The 27,652-nt window shown below is 31.6% G+C and overlaps 1 protein-coding gene across 1 annotated transcript; it reads left to right on the forward strand.

The window, feature by feature from the left end:
- Positions 1–26,599, forward strand: LOC129002586 (zwei Ig domain protein zig-8-like). Its single transcript, XM_054430507.1, has 8 exons — positions 1–192; positions 16,832–17,046; positions 20,379–20,539; positions 22,073–22,143; positions 22,726–22,865; positions 23,717–23,844; positions 24,414–24,582; positions 25,251–26,599. The coding sequence occupies exons 2-8, from the start codon at positions 16,962–16,964 to the stop codon at positions 25,349–25,351; spliced, it is 855 nt and encodes a 284-aa protein (XP_054286482.1). The 5' UTR covers positions 1–192; positions 16,832–16,961; the 3' UTR covers positions 25,352–26,599.
- Positions 26,600–27,652: the final 1,053 nt, after the last annotated feature.

Raw genomic sequence — 27,652 nt, forward strand, 5'->3', positions numbered from 1 at the left:
TTCGCGAACGGTTGTGTTTGGCGGGTGCTATCTACCGCAAACTTTAGTGTACTTGACCCACCCCAAAGGATAATTATCAATCAATTAATGGATACAAGAAGTTGTCTCTGATTTGTGTGCACCAAGTTGTCAGTGACCAATTATTGTAACACTTCATATGGAAGTTGGAATGGATTATTATAGGTGGTAAAGGTAAGAACCGGATTTGAGTATCAAAGTTTATAGGATGATGAAGAGTATTTTAAATATACAAATAAGGTTAATTGTGTAAAATGTTAACCTTATTTATTCAACATTACTATATTTTTATAATATTTAAAGCCTGAATGTCAACTGTTTTTGTAAACTTCAAAAAAAGAAAATCATATTGTTACCTAGTGACTGTTACCATATAACGGTGTCCAAGTTGATCTTCTATTTTTTAAAGTCCATATTGAAAAGTAAAACGTAAATTTATGTATTATGTATTAAAATTTAAATGGGAATATAAATAGTACATAAATTAATTATGGGGTACAGACCTAATTTTATTAATGACTTACAATCCTCCCTATTTGTAATCACCTGATTTCTTGTAGTTAAATATTAATTGCCATATGTTTTTCCGTTGAAGGATACAAATGTTTTTTTCTTTAAATATATTTCTTCAAAATATATTTTATAACTTGAAGTGGATATAATTTCACAACTCAAAACATACTGAATTGCCTCTAAACTCCAACTCTTTTCAGTAAAAAAAGTAGGTAAAGTAGGTTTCAAAGCAAACTTTACATTAAAGTTAAGTAAAAAAATATATAGGGAATGAAAAAGTGTTTAAGTGCTTTTACACTTTACCGCTAACAATGAGTGATTTATGGAACAACCGCAAAGTGATCATTATCTCGCTTGCAAGTTTGAAGAGTTCCCGTGAAATCGAGGCTTTTAACGTTGCCAAAGAGGTTATTTGAAATTCATAAGTGAATTTGTTACCTAAATGCCATAGAAATTCTTTCATAGTTTATTTGTTACAAGTAAATTTGAATCGATTCACAATTATATTGATTATAGTGTTTCTGCTATTTTGGAGGGGATTGGATGTCCATTACCAAGCACTATTTTCTAACAAATTCACTTTTAATTTGAAAATCTAGAATAATACTTACAAAAAAGTTTTATCAAGGCAACCGGTTATTCGAGTCTCATGATGTTGTCGCACCACGAAGGTAATCAAAAAGTGTTCAAAACACATAAAGAAAACATGGAAATTTACACAAAAAGGTGTATAAAACATTTTACGAAAGGTCTAGACCTACACCTTTAACTCGAAGTGTCCCGTGGTTAATATTTGAATGTCCAAGCAGTGTTTTTAGTACGAATCTGTGTCTGTGTTCATGTCTTGTGTTTTGAAGATTCTATGATGACAACCTCACGTCTAGGACTCGAACATGACATCTTAAAAGTGTCGAATCCATTTCAAGGACTGCACTGGAAACCACGTATAACCTATTTGTAAAGTAGATCTAGTATAAATTTGGCATAGTTTATATTTTTTTATCATGTATTTATAGTAAACACCCTTTTCCCGAGACCAGCATTAACATCTATCAAACCCGCATAGCATACTGAGCAATCAACAACAAGTGAATCATGAAATATAATTTTTTATTTGGAATTAAATTACAGAATTAAATAGTTTTTAATTGACAATATGTTTCTAAATCTTCAACTACTCATTTCGTAATCCTTTTGGTATGAAGTCTAGATAAAAACAACGTTAATGACACCTCGGTATAGAATAAAACATATTTTAACTTAATTTCAATTATTTCAGTGATATAAACAGTCAATCTCACTAAATTTATAGCTTCAAAATACAAGGGGGTGATGATAAAACTGATAAAATTTATCAGAAGGTTATAGACCCTATGCGCTTTGTAATATTTTTAATTCTTGAGTGGATTCTATATTGAGTGGATTTTCAATTTTCTACTCAATGTGGATTCGACAGATAGATACTTTACTCTCGAAATGAATTCGTGGAGTCTTTACGACTGATTGTAAAACTAGTTTCATAAACATTGTATTCTACGGTTACTTTAAGCTATATTTATTATGTTTACAGATTAAAATCTAGATTGGGCTCAACTGATCTGGAGTTCAGACTTAAAAGTTATGTTCTAAAGAAAAAAAAATCGATATTGATCAAATCAAATGATTACCTATCCAACCACAGTTGTTGGTGTGACGACTGGTTTCGTTTCTTAGAACATCAAAAGGTCATTTTATATGCAATATCTAATCAATGTATCAATACATGCACCCGCTTGTAAGCAGTAACTTAGCCAATTGTAAATTACTGAACGGGTCAATAAGTCTTGAATATTGAATACAATGTTTTAATACATTGTTGATGTGATTGCCACAAATGATCTGACGAAGTTCTAAGGAACGAAACTATAGCCATCGTACAAACAACTGTGGTTGGATAAGGTAAAATATTCCAACCAAGGGTCACAATGAATAATATTAATTTTTAGCAAATTTGGAACTCAATGGCTTGGATCAAAGTGTAAGATGTAGATTTGCCATTATTAAAAGAAACCTGGTCAACATGTATCATTGATGTGCCGCTAAATTTGTTTAGTAGACGCTCATCGATAGGCCAACTTTAAGAATTTGTTCAAGAAAATCCACCAACATTTGAAAGTGTGATGAACGCGGAAAAGTTAAATCCGTCTTGGCTTACCAGGATTCATAGTATGTCGAAAGCATATGAATGAAACGCTTCAGGTTGAAGCCTCAATTTAACTTTTCCAATTCTGGTAACGGAATACTCAGTTACACAAGTTCTACTCAAGTCAATATGTGTTGGCTCTTGATATAACTGTTTGCTCGTATTTAATATGGCTTTCCTAGAAGAGGGAAAGGGGTGGCAAATGTATTAGTATTTCTATTTACTCAATGTTCATAGAGGCCTTTGATCATGATGTATAGTAGGTATACAATAAAGCTATTCACATTAAACTTATATTACTAGAGGAGACCAATTTTAATTATTATTCATACTGACACGACGACTAACTCGGTTTAGAAAAAAAATAATCGAAAATTATATTTAAGTAGGGTGCGTAATCGATTAGTGAAATGTTAAACCTTCACAAAATTGAGATAGCGTTGGATTAAATATTTTATATAACGCTTCTTATATACCATTTTCCATTTGATAACAAGACTCTCGCGGGGATTATTAGATAAGACGTGTTATCGAGGTTTACTTCATATCAAGGTTTTCAGCAACCTGTGATTGGGGGTACAATAAATTCTAGGGGATTCAAAAATGGCACTTTTCATCATGGGTACACTTCAAAGGACACTTCCTGCCAAGGTTAACTTTTTATCGAGGGTTTTTCTATCGAGGTTCCACTTTATCTACGATGATTTATCATTATCCAAAGAAAATAGCTATGGTAGGAGATATTTGATATGATTACCTTTAGGCATCCCTATTATTAATCATAATAAAAGAATTTATCAAAATGATTTTCCACTTGTCAGTTTTCCAAAGCCTATTAAAATAGTTTAAGACTATATGATACTAATACTTAATATTGTATTTCTAGTACATTTCAAAACAAGAATCGAAACGATATAACATTTTCTCAACATTTACTCTAATAGTATCAAGAACCTAACACTGAGATTATCCTCCCCTCCCCAAGTCTTAAGCAACTACTCTAAGCTTGATAGGATATAGTTTTTATGAAATGTTTTAACGCTCAGAATAATCTCCAACACTTCATGAAGATATCCTAGTTAATGTTGGCAGCAATGTTTTAGCATAAAACGCTTACAATGTTAAGCATTTCAACAATGTTTCCCCAAAGCTGCTTGTAAAGTTTGCGTGATTTAACGGACTCAGTAGTCACGAGTGTTTTATCGATTTCACATTTTAAGATTATGTTTTGAAGAAACACTGAAAAGAAAAAGTACATTTTATTAGACGTTACAGCGTGAAATTTATACATAATTCCTTTTCAACGTATTATGCTTTTCAGTACGTTAACTTGTTAACTATGGTATATATTTAAGCAATCATTTAAAGTACAGTCATTGAATCTAAATATAAGCAAAATCATTGTATTTAACTTTATGAAAAAAGCTATTACACTTCATTCTATCATTTTCATTATTTAATTACTTTAAATTTACTTAAGATCTTAACGGCCTCTCCTTTTATTAAATAGCTTCTTGGCATCACACAGTCCATATTTATAAGCTATATGTTACATTGAATGCTTTACATTTAAAAAACTTCCATAGCTAAATTCAGCTTTAATTTCACTTAAAAACCAATCCCTTAAAATAAAAATAAAATTCTCAAAATATGTTTTAACATAACTTAGGTTTTGTGTGTTAAATGGTTAGGAGGCATTTTATTTAACAGGACATCGATTAAGTGGAAATTACAGTGATGACCACGACCACTAGCGTTTGACACAATGAATTTTTAAAAATACACCATTCGAATATTAAACGTAAACTAACTAATTTGAAGATAGTTGAACAAGTATGATGAGGTTCAAAATACTGGAGAGGGTTGCATCTGAAACCTCTAGGCTGTTTTCAACCATGATTAACTCTTGATTCCCACTACTTGTTCTCGGTATATTATGTATATGTTCGGTATATTCTCGGTATATGTTGATGTTGATCGTATGTATTATGTGTCATTTTAAATCATTGTTAAACCAACAGTCGACTCATCTTCTGCCGACTACACCACACGACCGTATCAGTATTATAAATTATCAAATTTTTGTTTAATGTGTTCCTATTATGTGTATTGAACGACTCTTCTAAATCCCAGTGATAAAGAGGATTTTTCTAACTTGGTGACAGCTTGTTAATGAACCATTAAGTTCGAAACCTTGATCGCTGACTTATACCCGGATCACCGACAATACTTCAGGTTAACCTTTTAGTTGTAAAAAATATGATCCAGAGATTAAACATGTCTTTATTAAATATCGTACAGTATTTCAGCTAATTTTTATATCATGTACATTAGCACAATTTGTATATACATTTTAAAACTCTTCTATTTCTGTATAAACTGGGACGGGTGGCGTCGTCCTATAATCCAGCTACTAGGAAGTCTCGAGTTGTGGATATTTATGGGCATGCACTGTGGATGTGATACTCCCTGGTGTGGATTAACGTCCGCACGGATGAGTACTACGACTATCCGCAGTACTATCCTCATAATTAGACCAATTCCAAAAATGTGGTTCGGATTCTACTATAAACTGTAGGTCCCTTAGTAGCAATTAGCTGTATGGGTTATTAATTAACAGCTGTGTCTAAGGAATGTCGGCCTTAGTCACTAACAAGACTACAAGATCGCGCCACTCATCCTACACTCATCTCCATTCATACTTGGCTTAAAATACCTACTTTGTATGGTCGCCTTTTCATAGAACAGTATTAACATGTTTATAATGCTAATTTCACGAAACCCCTGATAACTGTTAAACAGAAGAAACCCCTGAACTGAGAACAGTAAAATTTTCCGAAACACGGATATTTAATACAACAATTAAACATGCAAAACGTACATAAACTCTTAGGAAAATAATCGAAATCAATCCAGCATTTTCCAAGAATGCATCATTAATGTACTAAATCATGTCTCTTCACAGAAACCGTTGTCAAAGTTCGCCAACAAACAGCTGGCTCAGTTCAGTGACAAAACACATTGTCTGCACAATCCGGCTGAGATGATTTACAGAATCAACTTTGTGTGTATTGTTGGTCGGACACAATAGACTAGGAGTCGACAAAGCGTAAGTTGCTGAAACAACGTGTCTACAGTAACATTAGAACTATGGAGTGAAAATACATGTAGTTGTAGTTCAATTGTGTTATATATATTGTTTTTAGGCTGTGTAATAAATAGGAGAAAATTAAACAAGAACGGTTTTTTGTGTAATCAGTGATAAAAAATTTCTAGATTAGGTTTGAGGGAAGTTAGATAAATATCGATTTATAGTTTAGTCACTTGAATACTAGAGCAGTTTACCTCACGAAAAATATGAAGTGAAAACACTTAGCGTGGTAAAATTCCATAAAAAGAAAAAAGAAAATACAAGTTCAAATTATCAGTGTGCAACGGGAGTCAGACATACATTGGTTGGTGGACGTTTGATATGCTAAATCATTCAACCAATATTGAATAATTGAGTAAACCAAACATTACTGACTGAATGCAAATATAGTCCATGCTCTCCTCGGTCCTCATGTCATTCAGGGTGGATTTTGTATTTATATATACATTCAAATCTGTGTTTTACATGGTAAGTTTTGGTGTAGTTAATTATTTTGGCTGCGTTGTGAGTTAAAGGCTCCTGGAGTTCGTGTTACATAAATCACAAATGGTCCTTACCAAAGAGGTAAATGTATGACCCAGTATTATAAATCCGGAATTTGGCAGTGAGTACACCTATCTAATCTAGGAAATAATATATTTCGCGAGGAGGACCTGATCCATATTGAAAATACATATAAAAATACGTATATAATAATTAACACTGGGCCCTAAAATTGCAGTTCTATTTTTCACGATTACATGAGGTAATGGTGGTAAAACATTAAAAAAAGATAATCTTTCCCCCAAAACCCCAACATGACCCCCCCCCCCCTATGAACATCCCCTTTACCACATGATTTTTTGTAGTTAACAAGAGCATTTTACATATCACAGGATTCAGAACATTTACGATTGTCTCCCTATTAAAACGAAAAAAACCTTTATTTACAAATACTTTACTGAAACTTTTATTCCGTAAAATTTTTACACCAAGTAGGGTCTTAATCAAAGCATTATTTATTTGACAATAACCCTGTAAATTACGATATAGGTTCAAGGAAATGTTTTAGGATCATATCTATTTCTTAATCAGGAAAAACCTACTTACGAAATTAACACTGTAATATAATTTCCTTTTAAAAATGAAAAATACATAAAATATTTATATTTAAATCGCCAATGATGAAGTATGAACAAAAGCATATAAAACATATAACGAGATTATGAATGTGATGGATGAAATAAATTAAGCTTTTGTAAATAATGTTCTGTCCAAATAAAATCCGTTGCTCAGTTAATTGTGACAGATACAAGCCCAGTGATTTCATTAACAATATTCGATCACGCGAAAATGAATTTCCAACAACTAATTTTTACATACGTCAATCAGTTTATTCATCATTGAATTTTATATCGTTGTACGTCGTTGGTTTTTATTATTGTCAATTAAACCATCTATGTTGATTAAATAATATACTTCTCTTCAGAAAATGCATCAAAGCAGAAATTAGCTTTTTATACTGTAATCAAATATTTAGTTGCCTGTGTTGAAGCCTTATCTTTAGATATTTAAAATCTTATTCACGACTAATTACGCCTTTATACTTTTTACACCGGGTATAATCTTGACAATTACGCGTTTCTTACCAGAAAAACTGTCGGTTAGTACTTGAAGTGTACAAAGTATATGAAAATCTATAAAAACTAGTTATAAGTATTTAGTCTGACAATTACGACAGAATGGTCGACTATTACGTAAATGATCTCGTCTTCAAATATATTTTATACACGGCCGATTACAAATGGTTTTTTCTTATAGTTCGGTAAACGTTAAATTTGTACTATTATATGCGTTCGAAGGCTTACATGTCTTGGAAAAGAGAACATGGGCATGTGTTTTAAGTGAAGATAAGGTTTAGTGTATACAAAAAAACTACTTAACAAAAGATATTATGATTTTAAAAATTAAGTATATATCGTTGTTTTATACGATTGTTAACCGATTGTCTGAAAAATGAAAATATGTTATAACAAGCTACTTAATTTCCAATACAGTTTGTATCATATCATTTTCAACTCAGCATTTAAATATAAATATTTGAGAATCTCTGTTCAGAAATTTGCGGATGCAGCAGACGATATAGCCTTCCTGCCAGCTTACGAATAAAACCGATAAGTAGCTTATTTTAATAGGCATATAAATTTAGAGGCGTATAGCACAGCATTTGATTTAAGCTAAATTACTACGCAGCCTTCCAAATATACACTCGTTGACATAAATAATATGTAATGTAAACAAGGAAATCGATTTATTAAGATATTATAAAACTGTTTGCCATTAATTTCTCTAACAACAAATATTTTAGATGTTTTACTTATAAGGATGAGATTATGATTCCTTATTATGAAGGTAAAAAAATGTAGTGTAATTTCTTTCTAATAATAGTTATTGGTTATTTTTGTTTTTGACGTTTTATCATGTAAAATATCAATTAAATAATTACCTAATATTCTGTTACTGTTACTTAGGTCATTTGGCAATTTATTTCAATAGAATGGTAAACAAATAAACAAACTCGTTTAAAAATATATTATTTCTAGTTATTCTATTTCTGTATATTCAGTGAAGTTTTGATTCGTAAGAATATTAGTCGAATTGCAAACTCAGCTTCCCAATGGCTATATGAATTAATTCTAAACAAGATTCTGCTTAGAAAATAAGTTAGTTACCTTATTGTATTGCACACACTAAGTGGTGAAATACCGGTCTTTCACAACAAAAAACTACTTTTTATAAGACAAGAAACATACTGATATTTTTTCTTGAGAACACGATTTGAAATGATACAAAGATATCCCAGCAAAAGATACAAGATAAAAATTGAATCAATACATGCAATAATAATTGGAAGAATTAAGTAGTAAGTGATCAAAACGCAATATTTATTATACAAAATGTTTATAGGTAAAAGTGAACAAAGTTATAATGTCAAAAACGACAACTCCGCCAAACATTGGTATTCATGTTAAACAGAGGGCACCATAAAATGCAACCAAATTATAGAGTTTAGTGATTATAAATTGTCAACAAATATAAAATATAACACTTATATAAGTTACTATTTTAAAACACATGTTTTAACTGATTAATTCTAATAGGATGTCTAAGCTAGTATCTACAGTAAATTCTTAAACTCTTGTTAAATTTCAGGACTAAGATACTTATGCCAAACGGATACAAATGGTTTTATGAAGGATAATGCACATAATAGGATTAAATCCTTGAGGTTTTGGGAGCAACCTAATAGGATCTTAGACTAGAAGAGGAAATCATGAATGATAATGACCAAGCGTTGGCCCCAAATGGTTTGTAAACATTAAAAACTATTAAAAAAATTTTCTTAGGAAATTAAAAAATTTTCTTTGTCAAGAATTAATAAATATTCCACTAATTGACTTTGTTTTCTTGTCCATCACGATTTGTAAAACTGTTTTGTATATTATTTATACTTTCCAAATCTAATAATGTAATCATTAAAGGTGACTAAAAATTGTGGGACCCTAATGCCTGAATTGATTGTAATGAAATTTGGCATTAAAGTGCTTGAATACAATATCTTTGCCCTGGTTGTACTGTAATACTAATTCATAGCGACCCAACATCCTCTTACGGTCGCCATATTGGTGACGTCATTAGGGCCGACTGATTTCCTTAAAAATTGGGGTCTGGGCTGTTTTTTTTCCATTCTTGGTCTTATATCAGCACCCCAAGTGGCATGTTCTATTCCAGAACTGAAATATGTTTATACTACCCTTTACTACTAAATGGTGATTAGTAACTCATTGGATTTAATCTGTATTGTGTAAATTAAAGCAAGTGGCATTTATTTTTGGGGGTTTTAGTGAGGGTATGGGCTTAACCCTGGCATTGTTACTATCTAATTTAGACCTGTAGGAAATCATCATTAATTGATAGCCCAAACAAAAGTGTCATCTGCGTTTTGTAAATATCTCGCTTGTAATCAAACCAGCGACCCTTATGATTTAAATGCGAGCACTACTTAGCTGCCCTATAATGAATAAAATGGGTTCTCGATTCTGATTTCATACGCTTATATATGACTTAGGTCTTAAGAGAATGACATTCTTTGCATTCGTATAAGAGATGTATCCTTAGTAAGAATTCCCTTTATAAAGACAACAACTATTTGATAACATTCTGATGAATAAAACCAACCCCTCTACAAAATTTAAAGTTTAATTTAATATGTTTAACGAATTGTAATGTATCTTTCTACTTAATTATTTTACATTACGAATAAAAATTAACTATATCAATCATTTTACAAAATTGTAAAACAACGGAAAAAAGCAACTCGGTTTTTGTGTGTAATGAACCCATAAAAATAAACATGCTAAAATAAATTACTTTGGATTTTAACTTTTGGTACAAATGATTCAGTGATGTTCTTTGATGCTGAAAACTCACGTATAACCCAGTGAAGTGGTAAATATGAGGTTCACAAACACAACAACGCTTCCCTACCATCTCCCTAGTGGCTTCATAGTTAATATATCTTTTATCATACTCCACTGAACAAGTTTATGATGTTTTTCTAGCTTTATATTGAGAACACGCTTTTAAACACCCTTTACACCCTTTGAAAATAAAAAGACCTTAAAACTCTTTCGTTATTTTCTTGCAAAAAGAACGTACTCCATTCTAATTTCTATGGGTCAATAATTTAAATAGACTATAATTATATAGGTAAAATGTATATAAACATATAGGCAATATTAAAGAAATTATTTTTTTATTATATTGTAAAAGTATTAAAGGCTATACTCAATAGTATAATATTGAAAACAGATTTGAAATATATACCATCACATATGACTAAGAGAAAATATGACTCTCTTTATGAAAATATGATTCACTTTGTTTGCAGTTGGTTTTGCTTTCCATTATGTAAGGTTTGTTGAAGAATCTATAAGAAACGTTTGGGCTGTTTGATTATTGCTGATTGTGTGTTTTATGTTAATACAAAGCCTAATCAAGCCGTTGGTAAAATATAATTGTTATATCATTTAAAATAATGAACATGTTTCTTTGAGGTTTTCCCGATGTTGAGAAAAAAATCTATATAGTTTGTAAAAAATTGATGTAAAATTAAAACCTTTTTTATAGATTTATTTGAAGTCTGATCGAATAGCTTAATTTTAAATTTTATTTAACATAAATTGTAAATATTTTTGAATGACTATTTAAAATTATGTGAATTATATAAATGACAAACAAATTAAATAATCATTCAACTTTTGACCAAAATTGTCCTAAACCTTTAATAAGAAGACATTTACAGCCAAAATTTTACATCGGACAATTTCTTTATTATTTATTTTTTTAATCATTGTTTTACAGCTGAAACACATTTTTTATCTATTGCATTGCAATATTCTCATCTCGAGCTTTCAGGAAAAGAGGGTTAACGTAAATACTGTTCTTACACTTGTATATATAAGTACCTACCTATAACTACCAAATAACGCAGCAAATAGTTTGCTCGAGCTCGAAGTTTGCAGTAACAAATCGTTTGTTCTGATGGTCAAGCAACAAACCATATTGTTCATGATTGTTCGATATTAGCTTTGCCATTAACTTTATGTCACCACCTGCAAAGCCCTGTTGTTTATAATATCCAATTGTCGTTCCCAGCAATATTAAATGGTGTTGAATTTAGTTTAGATTTAATTTTGAATAAACTCTATGAAATTGTGTTACGATTTCGCAATTTTTATTTCACAAAATGTTATTTTCCTGGTTGTATTGATAACAAGGTACTCGTACTGTATGAACTTTTTTAAACAATAGTTATTACTTTACAAAATATAGGAGTGTAGTCTACTGCAAGCTCGTTGAAGGAGCGAGCTGTTCTAGTGGTAGATTGTGGGAATTAAGTCTCTAAAGTTGCACGTTCAAATCCTGCCATACCAACAATGGATTTTATTAAAGGGGATAGTGCCACAACCCCTAGGGTATAACCAAAATTGATTTGATTTTCCTTTTTTTAACTCACGCATACACATATTCTCATGCAACATTTAACGCATTTTTATTTATTTTAACGTATTTTTTGAACCAATACACGTATTAATACATACGAGAGGTCGTCCAGTGGTCGAAACTCGACCAAAAATATGTAATGTACTCACTTCTCTATTTTCACCCCACACTGTAAATAAAACACGTGATTGGAGTTTCTTCCATTTGTTTTGATTTCCTGTTTATATTTCGTTGTTATTTCGTCACCAGCATGGCAACGCATAAGATCCATGTTAATTTTTTCAAATCTTTAAACTCATTTTTTGTGCTTATCTTTGAGCCTATTTAAATTTATAAAGGGATTCTGCACACCTACAGGAAAATAGCTTTCTAACGGTATGCGTAGATTTTCCCTACGATGCACACGAGCTGAGAAAAAAGGTTTTAAAGAAACATGCTTGCCTATTAATATATAGATAGATAGATGTTTTCAGTGATGTAATAATATAATAATATGGTCAATCAAGTTACAACCTAATTTCAAATAAAGTTGGTGTATCATACGTTTAAATGTAATATTGAAAAATAGGTTTTTTTGTAACCAAAACATAAAAAGCTTTAGGGCGAATAGTTTATATTATTTTAAATAGTAGTAATCATCACTACGAGTGAAAGAGACAATTTTGGGTTGGCAATCGTGTTTAACAAGCAAGGCCCTACCGAGTTCGGAAATACAATTAAAGTACCAAAAGGACACTTTCAGTTCGTTTGATGAACACCTATTTTCATCAAACTGTGGAAATAGCCTTATACCCGTTCAAAACTAGACCTCATAATTCCAAACTAAACAAGGTCGTGATCAATGTATACATTTCTGTTTTGTACAAACATTATTTTAAATATCGTGTGATCGGTAGCGTTTGCATAATGCACTGCTAAAACTATCAGGTTAGCGCAGAAAACGATGAAGTTGTGGACGATTTAGAAAAAAATACGGCTGCTTTCCTAACACTATGATGAAAAGTAATTTGTAAACTCGTTTTAAGAAACCCAAACTGTGCGAGTTTTCCGATAGGTAAAGCCAACAAGAGTTATATCAAGAGTGCAAATACCAGCTGGAGAATGAAACTTGCCCATGTTGCCGTGGATTTCGTCTTATTCGGATTGGAAAAGTTAAATTGAGGATCCGACCGGAATGTTTTCATACGTATGCTTTTGACAGCTTGCTCATTCAAACATGTTGTTTGCTGTTAGTTCTTTACCCTTGCGAACTTTTTCGTTTATTCATTCACTTAAATTTAACGTGTATATAATGTTTTGGCTTGAATCATAGTTCAATCGTTGGGTTGGTTATCTAACGGTTTAAGCATTTGTGTGATAAATAGCTTAGGGGTGTTACAAACGTAAACGTTAAATTAATAAATGCCAAAAGAAAACTAACTGGATTCCAAATCTGGTTTTTAAGGATTAAATCAATAAGTTACTGTTTTGAGAACAAGTTGTTGAATGCTTTAATTGATGCCTTAAAGGGTCTACCAAGTGTCTAATATCTTATGTGCTGGTTTAAATAGTTTAAAATATTGTTTGGTTTTAAGAATATATGTGATTAAATATACCGTGAAAATGTTTGTCAAAGATGAAAAGTAAGTCAAAGATTATGGTTTTTAGGAAAGGAGGGAAACTGAGGAAAAATGACAAATGGTATTTTCGAGGTGAAAGAATCGATGTGGTTAATGATTATAAATATTTGGGAATAAACTTAAATTCTAAACTATCCTGGGGTTTGCATTTAAAACACAAGTGCAGCTCTTCAAAATTAGCAATTAACAGTATTTGGAATACATTTCTAAATAACAAAAATGTACCTTTAAGTAAAAAATTCACTATTTATTTTTCAATTGTCAGATCAACTCTTTGTTATGGGTGTCAAATATGGGGTTTATGGGAAAGTGATTATGTAGATGGGACTCTTTGTTATTTTGTAAAGAAAATTTTAGGATTGGCAAAAAATACTCCCAACTATGCATTGTATCTCGAAACTGGACTAGAAAAAGAGTACATTTATACACTCAGCATGCATGCTCGTTACATCATACATGCTCTGTCACTGCCGCCGAACCGTCTACCAAATAAATTAGCAAAGAAAATAATCAGCGAAAATATTTATTGGAGCAGAGATTGGAAGGGTCTTGGAAGTAAACATGGAATTGAATTATCCTTTGATGTGAATTCCATTGAGGATACCCAGCGACACCTGTTATCAGTAGTAGAGGCAGTAAGGGGGGAGAGCAGGCGGGGGTTAGTCCAGGCGGCATTGGCCTCACGATACCACACAACTTATGCTTCACTAAATCTTGACCTTGGAGATAATGGATATCTATCAGATAACGTTCCTGATATTGTTAGACGATGGGTATTCAAAGTAAGGACAGAGACTATTTCCTTAAATTTTAAACCTTGGATGACAGACGCTAATTTTATATGTTCTTTGTGTAATCTAAATGAGAATGAGGACACTTATCATTTTGTTGCTCGTTGTCCAATTTTAACACAAATTAGAAATAAATGGCTATTGAAACCTGTTTTAACTCGCTCAGAGTTTATAGATTTTCTTAATGGTAAGGATTGGCGTTCGCTGGCAAATTTTCTTAAAGAGGCTTGGAAGTATAGGTGGGATTTGGTTTTAGAATTCAATGTCTAGCAGCAAAACAATATACATATTATAGCTTATTACAAATATTTCACATTTTTAGTTGTATAAAATAAAATGTTGTCAACCCGGCAGACGGTCTTATGACCATTGCTGTAATGTGCTGTTTTTAGTAATTTTGTTGTTGTTATGCAGAAGATTATGTTTAGTTATAAGTTCATATGTATTTATGCAGTTTATTTTTGTGTTAATAAAGCACTTTTTCATTTCATTTCATTCATTTCATTTCAAATATACCGTGAAAAACGCAGTTTATATATCGTTATGCATCATCGTACAATTAAAAGAGAATAAAAACAATTCCAAGAGGAGGAAATTATTCAACAGGACTCAATAATATAATGGAAATACTCGATATAATATTTCAACCTAGACCCATTTTGCAGACCTATATTAATAAAACGCCCCACAAGTAGTCTTTGGGCCAGCACAGCCCCTTTCATGTAAGCCATATAATATAAATGAAGCTTGAAAGACCGTCGCCACAAAGAACTATTCTTTTGTTGGATAAAGGACACTCATAATACTTTAAATGCTGTTCTTTGTTGCTTTGTGACTGAGATTCAGCTCGGTCAGAATTATACATATTGAATGCAATGCTGTCAAGCAAAAACTTTAGCTAAGAATTTAGAATTGATCAGAATATTTCATGAAGTGTTTCTATAGTAAGGCCTACTTACTTAACTTTGATATTATTCGTTTTTATTAAGTTTCCTCAAAAAGGATTAAAGCCAGGTAAATAAAGGTTAGCTTAAGTTTACGGCATCAGGTGAAATTAACAGTTTATTTATCAATATAAACTATTTGTTATTTGTGATATCTGAGACTAAAATATTAAATTGGAAAATTACAAAAACTCAACTAAGGTTATTAAATATGGATTGTTCACTAGACGTATAAATTTCCTATCGACACAGGGAAATAGATCGGACCACCTTCAACATTAATTGTTTTAGGACGTATTTAATAAACTAAATATTCAGGTCTCTTTCGTGTTATTAGAAAACAAATTGATTATACTTGTTCAATCTTATTTATCCTAATTTTTAATTCCCTTTTATTTTAGTTATATTTAACCCTAGAATTGGTATGCATCAAGCTATAAACCAGTCAACTAAATAAATTAGTTTAAGAATCACAGATTTGTAAAACAATAAATGCACGAACAATATTTTATTGTAACATTCATGGTACTACCCTCGGTCTTTTATTTTTATGGAAAATAATCGCCCCAAACCAATCAATATTAAACAGCTGTTTAAAAGATAATTTAAATACCTCGAATATGTCCAAGCTTAATTAAGTTTTAAGAAAAAACAAAAGCGACTTTTAATCATACAATATTTGTGCTCTAGGCATTCGGAAATATTATATTTATATAAGTATTTGATAAAGAATAATGAAATTTAAGCCAAATAAATAAATGAACCATTGTTAGTCTTATAAAGGATTTAAAACAATTAATTATAAACAATTATATTAGCAATTCAAAAATAAGTTGGTGCATTGTGTAATAGTTGGAATTAATTTTTTAACGAAAGTTTTAAAAGTGATTGTCTTACATTCAAGCAAATTCAAAAAGTCCTAAAAAATGTCATATTTCAAATGCTATTATGAAGAATGCAAGCATTTTCTGATAATTGGACTCTTGCATGTTTGCTAAACTACAAAACAATTTAAGTATGGAAAAGGGATGGATAGCAATAATTATTTAAATAAAAAAATATAAAAAAATTAAAACATGTAAGGAAACTTTCTTTGTCTTATTTTTTATTACTAAAACCGTTTGAAATAGGCCTACCTGAGATCTCTTTAGATTATATTTCTGAAAAATCCCTTTCATAAAATGACAATAGTCTTCTGCAGAGAGCGTATAACATTATTTCCCCCATCAAAGCTTAGCTCAAATGTCGCCTTAATATAACACATTTGTTAACTTCACAACAACGGAATATAACACTAATGGTTTCCATTGTAATGTTTCGTTTAATGCTTGCTTCTGATGGGCCTTGGCTTTTGTACTGTGAGCAAATATTTCCCTCGTGGGTTTAAGAAATGTAATGTTTTCCTGGATGTTTTCCAAGTTCCGCGCTATAGTCTGATGTTAATGTGAAGTTGATTGAGAATCTAAGGAAATTTAAAATCTGATTTTGACCTTTGTGTACTTTTAACAAAATAGTTTTTTTTCAATTAGTGTGGTTTGTTCAAGACTAAAAGAGTTGTCTGTTTTCAGGATAAGGAAGATGAAGAGACTACTAATATACCGATGTAATGTGGCAAAATGTTCATACAAACTGGAATATCTGTAACGATGTAGCTGAAAGAATATGACTCATATCAAGAATGGTCCATATTGGTAATTTATGCCCAAACATATCAAACGTATCCCCATGGTAGAAGAAGAGCTTATGGCGTGGACTCTTCTGCTGCTTTTCTTCGTACACCAAGGTAATTATGAAAATATATTCAATTATTTTTACACCTTTCTCATATACAGAGTGTTTGAAAATGTTGGGAACATAATGTATCTAGTGTTTCCTCGGGTCAACATAAGAAAAATATGGAAAAATATGTTATGTAAACAAATCCCCTGTTCTGTTTCGTTTAGCCCCCCGTTGTATGTAGTTTTTTACTTTATTCATAGGGTCTAAATGATTTGAGCTACTTCGTTGAGAATCTACAAAAAGAAATACCCCCGCCGCAGCAAACCTGCAGACTAAGCGAATTTCCATTTGACTGATTTGATTTACTCTGAAATGTCTACTAAAAAATATAACATTTATTCCCGATTTATATAGAATTAGTTTAACAAGTACTTAGGTTTGCTGCATCAGGGAGGGTAAAACTGTTTTTTTTGTAAAATGTTAATAATTAGTAAGAAATAAAAACATTTTCCAAATTTGATCAAAATATGTTCATAAACAAGCAAACTGCAACAGTTTACTTATTCTCCATAAGAATAACATTAGAATTTTAAATTTAATGTTTTTTGGAATTTTCTCCGTAACCATTAGGCGCATAATAACGCTTAATATACTAAATTATTTTTTTTTAAGCTCTACAAAATGGTTTGGAAAGAAATTGCTAAATGTTATGTTTTTTGGGTCAAAAATGGGAAAAACCTATTTTTACCCCATAAAACCCCGTTCCCATGGTCCGATCATGCTGGATCGTGAACTCGTTCGAATAAATGTAGATTTACACGTTTATACCAAATTTCATCAAAATCGGATCATTTTTGCTCGAGTTATCGTGCTAACGGACATACATATTTACATATATATATATATATATATATATGAATTTGAACGGATGGTGTTTTTGGCCTCTAGGGACCTCAAAACAAAAAAAAATCGGCCCCGCGTCCAGGTCTTACCATGAGTACTACGGTAATAGCTTATTCCCTATATGGGAAATTCGCTAAAAGATGTTATGTAAACAAATCCCCTGTTCTGTTTCGTTTAGCCCCCCGTTGTATGTGGTTTTATACTATATTCATAGGTTCTCAACAGTTTGAGCTACTTCGTTCAGAATCTACAAAAATGGTTATCTTATTAGACGCTGCGTTCTATTATACATTTGTGGAAATTTTGATTACAAATGAAACAGCACAATATTTTTGAAATGTTAATTATTTGACATAATATTTTCTAAATTCCTCGATCATCTTTACTATTATAAGAGGAATCATAAAACAAATTTACAAATTTTAAATTTTTTTTAGATTATATTTTATTAAGCATAGTTGAGATTAAAAATAACACTGATAAGTTAATTTCTTTCTTGTTACACCTACATTTTACACAATTTTAACAATGTTAAAACAGTTGTAAAAATCACATACATACATACAGATGGATTCTAAACGAAACTAGATATAACATATTTTGTATACTTCTTTTGCTTATTTGGTCAAAAGAATTACTATGCAAATTATGTCCCCGCCATTTTTTAACCCCCTTTATAAAAGATATAACACAATAATTTATTATATTAATGAGACAAAACCTTATCCATATTTTGAAATGGAGATAATGTCACCATTTGCCAACTCTGTAGAGTTAAGCACCATGGAGTTGGACATAGAGTTATAGGCTGAATTAGTCTCACCTAACTGTCTCCGATTAATACAGTCTCTAACCAACTTGAATTTATATCTCGCACCTGAATTGGCAATTTCGTAGTTAAGGATAGTAACTTAAGATAATGTAACGACTTTTTAATCAAAGATCCTTCGTCCCGGTTACTCTGTTTCTAAAATGCTATTAGGATTAATTTTACCATTAAGATACATTGGTAAATAATGTGGGATAACTGTGTATAATTATTTTAAGGATTGTTGGTGTCAATATTTTATATTGCAAACTATAAAGGTAGGTATTTAGCTAAAACTAAAAATGGTTCCAAGAACACATAAAGAGCACATAATAAAGCATTAGAGCTTTTTACAAAAAATGTTTATCTTTGGATTATTCTAACCTTAATTCCTAAAATTGTATTTGTATGTTAAGTTAGAATAGACGTATTAATAACTAGCTTAGTTAAGTTCAACATTTTTGAACGACGGATTTATTATATTACAAAATTAAAATTAGTAAAACAATTGTTGATTTTATGAAAAGACTGCTGCTACATCGATATTTAGGATTTTCAGTTTTCTATCACATGCAATCAAGATGAAAATAATAGAACGACAAATAGTGGAAACGCCTAACCTGTTAACTTAGCCTTACCTTTTTTACATCTAAAACTCCTGATATTTAACCCAATTTGTATTTTATATCATCTAAATGGCATATCATGTAAAGTTTTAGCCTTTTAACACTGGTAACACATTTAACCGCCTAATTTAATTTAAAAAATATAACCTCCCATCCCAATGCTAAATCTGTGGTGGAGATCCAAACCACTCAATATAGTCTGGTCAGTGTTCTTGGAAGTGATAGCTAGGGCTAATCTCCGGTCACGTGATTCATCATCAAGAACCACATATGGTTGTATGCAAACACATGTGCCATCTCCAACAACCAAAGCAATTAAGCAGCTCATATCAACCTCAATATCGGATCAGAGATCAGAATACCATCCTTGGAAGCATCGCTAGAAATAGGGTTACTAACACTTAATTAACACTTAACACTTAATCATCATTAGGTAAATTAAGTGCGGAGAAATTTTCGAAACGTGATTATAAATAAACCTCCTCTACGTTGGAGAGTGCCAGGAGCCACGAAATAAGAATCGTCTTCTGACAGTTTCACGCATGTGTCATACTCAATTGGACCCCGATCAGTATATATAATGCAGAAATAATTCTTACAAGGACAGAGTATTTTAAAATAAAGATGAACAAGGGTAGTAACAATAACAAGTCTCTGCGTTAACTTTTCATTGAGAAGAATACAGTTGATTTCAAACTCAAAGTCCGTTGCATAATTTAGTGGTGTTTGAAGGTGTAAGATCCCTCTAAGGTACCTTTTTTAAAATACGTTGATCATTTCCTTGATGAATAAAACGCTTTTTTAAGGGACAATCATAAATAAGGTTACTGACCTTTCGTCAATCAATACTATTGATCCTAGTGGATTGCTAGTTTCGGGGTTAAAACCCCATTTTTAAATCCTTATATGAATTTCTTCTCGTCAAAAAAAGAACCAATAGGATTGACTGACGGCAGGTCAGTAACCTTATTTATGCATAAGCAGATGGTTGTCCAAAATTCATACTTTTCCAGAAACCAATTTGTGACAAAACAATAATGATTTGTTTCTCGTTTTCAGGGGCAGATGGGTCTCGTAGATTCAGAACTGACTTCCTACAAGACCTTCCCACCCCTGGAACAGGTCCATCCTTTGACACTTCCATCCCTAGCAACCTAACAGGGCTGGTGGGGAAAACCGCCTACCTCAACTGTCGAGTGAGGAACCTAGGCAACAGAACGGTACGTAGTACGTAAAATGCTCTTACTGTAGTGTAAAAATGGTATACTACGTGTAAGTTTAACAGGGACGGTGACGATCAGTGTTTAAATTACAGGAATTTAAAAATGGAGATATTATAGGTGTAATAAACTCTTTAACATTTTTGGCACCACAAACGGAGAGAGCAATTTGGCACTCAACAACTTGTACAAAGTTTTACTGGGTCTTCTACTACTATTCTCCTTGTTTTCATGTTATATTTACAAAAAGAAAATTTAATTTAATTTTAAAATAAAATGAATAACAAAGTAAGAGCAAAGGTAAGAACGTAGTTAGTTTTGAAATTTACAAGTATATCTATATAATTCATTGGTTTATTTACGATTATACTGTAAACGCAAAATTTACTAAACAATTGAACATAAAAAGTATTCGATAGAAAAAGTTTTGTACTAGATATATCCGGTATCATAGTAAATTGGCTATCCCGGGTCATAATCCGTCTCCGGTTGGCCTGATTACTTTTTTCATTATTGCAATCGATTATGATCAAAACAATTTTATATTTATGAAACTACTTGTAATATTTTACGGCATAGGTATTTTAAATAAAATAGAGTTAGTTGTAGTACATTTTTACTTTCGTAAACTATAACCAAAACATTCAAAAGCTGATAAAAAAAAGTTATAATTCAAAACTAATCCGTCACAATGAAAAACCTTGTTTCTCTTCATGATTCCACCATAAAAATAAAAATTCCTCCAATGTAAGCAATAAAGTTAAGTGGCAACATTGTGGGACGAGAGGCAGCCAAACATGCAATAAACCCCTGCTAACCTCTTATAATCTCTTTGTAATGGACTAAAAATCCACCCTTGCGTATTTTGTGTTTTAGGATTGAAACACACTTTGACGAGAAGTTTACAAACACCTCACTTTATTTTAATACATGATTTATACTTATCCACTTTTATGAAACTAGTCAAGTATTAGCGTTTTTTAAGGGACCCTTAACTATAAACTTATTAAGCTATGTGAAGTGCATAGTGTAATATATTTTGTGATAGTTTCATCTTCCAAATATACGAAAACGAAACAATTTATTTACTTTTTTAATTTATTGTATGTTACGCTAAACAAGTTTTTTGGGTTTTTTTTCCGGACGAAAGTATTTCAATACAATACTGTTTTTTGAGTGATATCAGCGAGGTAAATTAACTAGCAGTTGAACGCGTATTTCACTTTCAATTGCTCTTGAGAGCTTGCGTAGGTTAAACCAATTATTGTTTTCGTTATTTGAGATATTTTTAACATCATGTGTAGGAAGGTAAATACCGGTTGAAATATTACCTTTACCCCAAAACCCTACGCACTTGACTGCTTGGAAAAAATATTTAATCTACTGAAAATTGGAGTGCATATTCAATGGATATTAAATATATCAACGTAAATATGATTGCACTGAAAGCCAGTTGGAAAGTTAGTTGGACTTATAATAAAAACTAGTGTAGTTATTTAAAATGTTATGCTACCAACTTTTTTCTGTTGGCAGGTGTCTTGGGTTCGACACAGGGATATTCATTTACTGACAGTTGGTAGATACACCTACACTAGTGATCAAAGGTATTTAGAAATATGTATAGTTTTTTTTTATATTATATAAGCAAAAACGTATTGTTTATTTTCCTGGATATGACTATACTTGTAGAACATAATGCGTAGATGGTTTACGGCCCATACTGTTTCTCTCAAATAATTACAAAAAAACTATCAAATAATAATAAAAATACTTATACCTACGTCAATTTTACATAACCGTCTAGTTACGTTGTAATATAGCTGGTTATACTGGATGTCACTGTTAAAATATAGCAATATTTGCTCTCGGGGGACAAATGATACTGATATTCTACATATTGCTATAATCCATTAATCCATGCAATTCGCCAATTAGGTAATTTAAGTGTTAGTATAGTTTTAATTTGTTTTAATCAGTCTTTAAAAAGCCATCAGCACAGACGACTCCATCAAAGTATTTTTATTTTTGTGTTGATTATAATATATAAATGGTACAAATTCAGTCGTCAAACTTTTTCTAACATGAACAAGCTCAGCTTACATCAGAGTGCAAGCTTATTTCATCATGTTTGAGTTTACATTTTAATATGTAAGCATGAACTATAGGGGTATTGTTGATTCTTGTAGGTTTGAAGCAGTCCATTCCCCACACACGGAAGATTGGACGCTAAGGATAAGATATCCTCAGAAGAAGGACACGGGTATATACGAGTGTCAGATCAGTACTACTCCTCCTATAGGACATCCAGTCTACCTAAATGTTGTTGGTAAGTGTCCTTCCTTTCTTGTTACTGGTATTTTCTCTGTCATTATTACTGTCGTTACAATTTCCGTTGTCTTCTGTAGTCTAGGAAATATGCTCAACTTTATCAATTATTTTAGAAAACGATAAAGTCAAGTCAGACATTTTTAACACAAATATAAATTACATAAGGAAATATCTTGCTAATTACTTATCCCTTTACGTCCTCCGATTTAGGTTGCATATTTTTACGTCAAGCTTGCCAATCCAGTTGAACCTCAAAAAGTTCTTGAAAAGAATGAACTGATGAGGAGAATGAGTTATTAACTGATCAATGACGCAAACTTAAAGCAATGCTGTCTTAGTTCCAATGTCCATTCCACTAAGTCTAAGCATCCGATTCGCCATGACTTAATATCTTTAAATAAGCTTTCATGAAAAGGCCACGAATTAATTTCAGGTTTGGGAAGATAAAAACCCACCATGATGGGAATGTTTTTTTATCACGCCACGGAAAGGGGGAAAGCATCTGACTCGTTATAGTAGTCATGATTTACGACTGAATCAACTTGCTTGGATATTCTTCCCGAATGGACCAGAACCTAAATAGTTTTTTTTTAAGTAAGGATTTACAAGCAATTACAGCAAGAAACCATACACACAGTACATGGCAACTTAATTTAACCGTGAAGAAGTTTTGTAATGTTCTCAAAATAATGCCAAAGGCAGGTCAAATTAAACTGTTGGCTTTTGATAGTTGTGTCAGAATGATACGATATGGTATCATTGTCATATGGTAGTTGATGTCATGATATGGTACGAATAAATATTATTAATTTGAACAATTTGATTGTCAAATGCTTCTTTTTTATCCAGAACCTATCACCAACATTCTGGGAGGGCCAGAGCTTTTCATCAACAAAGGCAGCACCATCAACTTGACCTGCCTTGTAGAGTTTGCTCCTGAACCGCCTCCCATCATGCTGTGGAGCCACAACCGTGAGGTAAATAATACTAATAACAAAAATTAACATGATATGTATTGAAGTCCATTCTTAGTACTTTTGGTAACATGAACTGTTTTAAGTTATAAGCTTATCAGTGTGAGTAAGACATTTGCAAACTGTTTGGTTGATACTAAATAAAATTAAACATTCCACATAGGCTACCATTTGTTGTTTAAACTGTTGTTTATCAGTCTGTAAATAAAAACATTGTTTATAAACAATTTTAATTGCTGTCCCTATTGTTTCATAATTTTTTCATCCTTTTTGGAATTGAACCTTTTTAACAACTTAGGCTTCTTTCTACAGTTGGACGATAAATTAGTAACGTTTCTTTGTAAAGTATTGTTATTAAAAACTATAATATGAACCAATATCACCAACAACAATGAAAAATTTTCTACACAAAAGTTTTCTTTTTTGTGGTGGTAAAGAGAAACTCATCATAGGCTTACTTAAAATTAAATCAGGATAGATATTTTCGTTTATGTCCAAAACAAAGGATAGAGTGTAATCGCTAACCTACTTCTGTACCAATCATAAATAATTGTTTTCAATTACAATTTCAGCCAATAAACTTCGACTCACCACGTGGAGGGGTGAGTCTCGTCACAGAGAAGGGGGTGATCACCAACAGCAGATTGTTGATACAGAACGCTGTACACACAGACAACGGAGTGTACACATGCGACCCGTCCAACGCCAACTCGGCCAGCATACGGGTGCACATACTCAACGGTACGAGATATCACATAGATATGGGCGGAGATAATTAGAAATTAGAATGAACCTTATATAAGTGCATTTACTCAACAGTAATATCCATCACTTAAATAAACGACGATATGACTTAGATTCATACTTTTTCACCTGAGGACGGGATCAGGTCCCAGAAGAAGTTGTATACACCCTTCAGAGAGATGTTAACCTATACATATAATTTTACAGTTAACAAGGTTGAAATACTGTTGTACTGTCAATGATTTTTTTCTTGGTCTAGCAAACAAGGTTTTGGACCTGGAGGTTCTTTTACAAGCTCTCTATTAAGTATTTGAAAAATCCCGGAGGTAGTAAAGAGTTTGTCAAATATATTTAACATATACACTAACACAAAAACATTTAACACACAATATGGCCAAATCTAACACTGAAAAGTGGTTGAGTGTCAAGAGCATATTTGAACAACATTTTTAACTATACTACTTGGTGAATTGGGTGCTATTTTCCTTTGTTGGCATCATTTGTATTTTACCAATAACTTATAAGTTGTGCTACTCGATATCTGCATAATTCTAAAACAAATTGTACATGTTTTGTATTTACATGATTCAAACTACTCTTACTTGGTTACTCTATGCTTACAATATGTTTAACCACGAAGCATAACACTGCTGCTTTGTCCACAGGAGAGCACCCAGCAGCCATGTACCATGGAGCCTCTAGTCCACTAAGACCTCCCCTACTCTACGCACTCGTCTGCACTCTCCTACTGCAGATGGTTATATAGCAGAAGTTGTGCCGGGTAACCTGAACCTCGGCACTTTGTGACTGACAGACGTTCTAGATTTTACATTTCAAAATTCGTAACCGGACCCAACCCGCTTTCAAAAATATCGCCGTCAATGACTGACGATTAAATAAGTTTTTTAAACCCACGTAAACGTGACTAGTGTGAAGTGGAATGGTTTTGAAGTGCTTTCAAGTGTGTACAGCTTTTTGAAGACATAAATAAAGTAATAGGTTTTGCAAAGATTAAGGAAATGTAATATTTTCCTGGAAGATTCGAAGTGTTGTTAAGTTTGTAAACGCCGTGAAGTGTGCAAAGTGAAGTGGTATGACCAAGCTGCAATAAATGCTCAAGCAAACGAAGAATCCCTAATATTTGTACTTGTTATTGAAGAAAGACTGAAAAGGATGATACTCAAACTGAAAGTTACCGTTAATAGATGTGCAATTTATCGTTTAACGAATAAAAGTATTTGAAATAAAACGATATGTTTATATATTTGTAAGTATCGCTATGCTAAAGTGATTTGTTAAGTTGTTTTCATGAAGTTACCTAGGTAAATAAAGCTATAAAATAGCATAACTTCAACGAATTAAGAATAATTTAACCACAACAATTTTATCGGTATCACTTTTTTTCAAACAGATTAGCTTTTTTAAAAAACAATTTATTGCCTTTATTCTATACATTTAATATTTGCTAGTTTATTCATTTACTGTTCGCAAATATTGTTTGAATTAATTTGGAACACACTTATGCAATTTTTAACGTATCGGAATTTCGATAAAATGATTAAAATTATTTTGATTCAATTGAACATGAAAAGCAAATTCCACGGTTATATTTCAATTAGACGAGATGTGTTAATTGAATATGAGTCTATTTGGTTAAGTGGATAATGGACCAATTTGATCATATTAAAATATATTATGCCCTTATTAGTGGGTTTAAATACAGGCATACCTGAACCATCATATCTATAGACTGTACACGTTTTATAAGGTGGTTTTGACTCTGAAATTTACAATTGTTTTTGCATATGGCTGTAATAACATAATTTATAACTTTTGTGTTATGTCTTCAATTTTTACATATCTGTCGATAGGTTTTAACCTAAACCATTGTTTAGGTTATATACTGTGGAAAGGTAAACTATCAATAAATACAACATGTTTGCATTAAAACTATTTAGTTTACGACTATTAAAATAAATAACAATTTAGAAATTTACTTCATGATAAGCATTAAATAACCATTCGATTACTTTTATTAGTGGCCTTTATATTTAAATAAATTTTAAATATAAATAAATGGTCCAAATTTTTTAAATAATTATATGTAACACATTGTTAGTTAATATTTTTTAAATACTTTATGACCTAATGTTAACAATAATAGAAAGTTTCAGCATCAATTACTAAAAATTGTAAATATACAGTGTGTAAATTAAGTATGGAAACAAATCTGTATTTTTAAAACCGAAATAGATAGAAATATTCTATTTGTGGCAATAATAGTTAACAAAGATTCCGCAATTTTTCACATGAAAAATATTTTTTTACCCCCCTAACAGGGTAGGTGGTAGGGGGTGACTTATTTTTTTCAAATAGCAACCCCTATTGAGTGACCCCTCATGTTGAAGGGTTTGTCAAAAGAAACACAATGACGCAAATTCGAGGTGAATATCTCACTCCTAGCTAACATGGCGGATATTCCAAAATGGGCTTTTTTTTACAAAAATTAAATTTTTCATTACCCACCATTTAGGCTAGGGATGAAATATCTACCTCGGGTTTGCGTCATTCTTTTTCTTTTAAAAAACCCTTCAAAATGAGGGGTCACTCAATAGGGGTTGTTGTTGAAAAAAATAAGTCACTCCCACCCCCTACCCTGTTAAAGGGGTTGAAAAAATATTGTTAATTAAAAAAATTGCGGAACCTATGTCAACAATCAATTCTACAAACAGAATATTTCTATCTATTTCGGTTTTAAAAATACAGATTTATTTCCATTATTTGTGAAATTGGTGTTTTTCACGTACAATAAATCAAATAGGCTAGGAGTGAGATATTCACCTCGGATTTGCGTCATTGTGTTTCTTTTGACAAACCCTTCAACATGAGGGGTCACTCAATAGGGGTTGCTATTTGAAAAAAATAAGTCACTCCCTACCACCTACCCTGTTAGGGGGGTAAAAAAATATTTTTCATGTGAAAAATTGCGGAATCTTTGTTAACTATTATTGCCACAAATAGAATATTTCTATCTATTTCGGTTTTAAAAATACAGATTTGTTTCCAT

Source organism: Macrosteles quadrilineatus, unplaced genomic scaffold (assembly GCF_028750875.1).
Source record: "Macrosteles quadrilineatus isolate MER2022 unplaced genomic scaffold, UCM_ALF_1.0 Scaffold_9__3_contigs__length_116548681, whole genome shotgun sequence".
Classification (NCBI taxonomy): Eukaryota; Metazoa; Arthropoda; class Insecta; order Hemiptera; family Cicadellidae; genus Macrosteles; species Macrosteles quadrilineatus.

Coding starts and splice junctions, on each gene's coding strand:
- LOC129002586 (XM_054430507.1), top strand. CDS start 16,962: ATGCCCAAACATATCAAACGTATCCCCATGGTAGAAGAAGAGCTTATG. Junction 20,540..22,072: donor GGAACCTAGGCAACAGAACG/GTACGTAGTACG, acceptor TTCTGTTGGCAG/GTGTCTTGGGTTCGACACAG. Junction 24,583..25,250: donor ACGGGTGCACATACTCAACG/GTACGAGATATC, acceptor CTTTGTCCACAG/GAGAGCACCCAGCAGCCATG.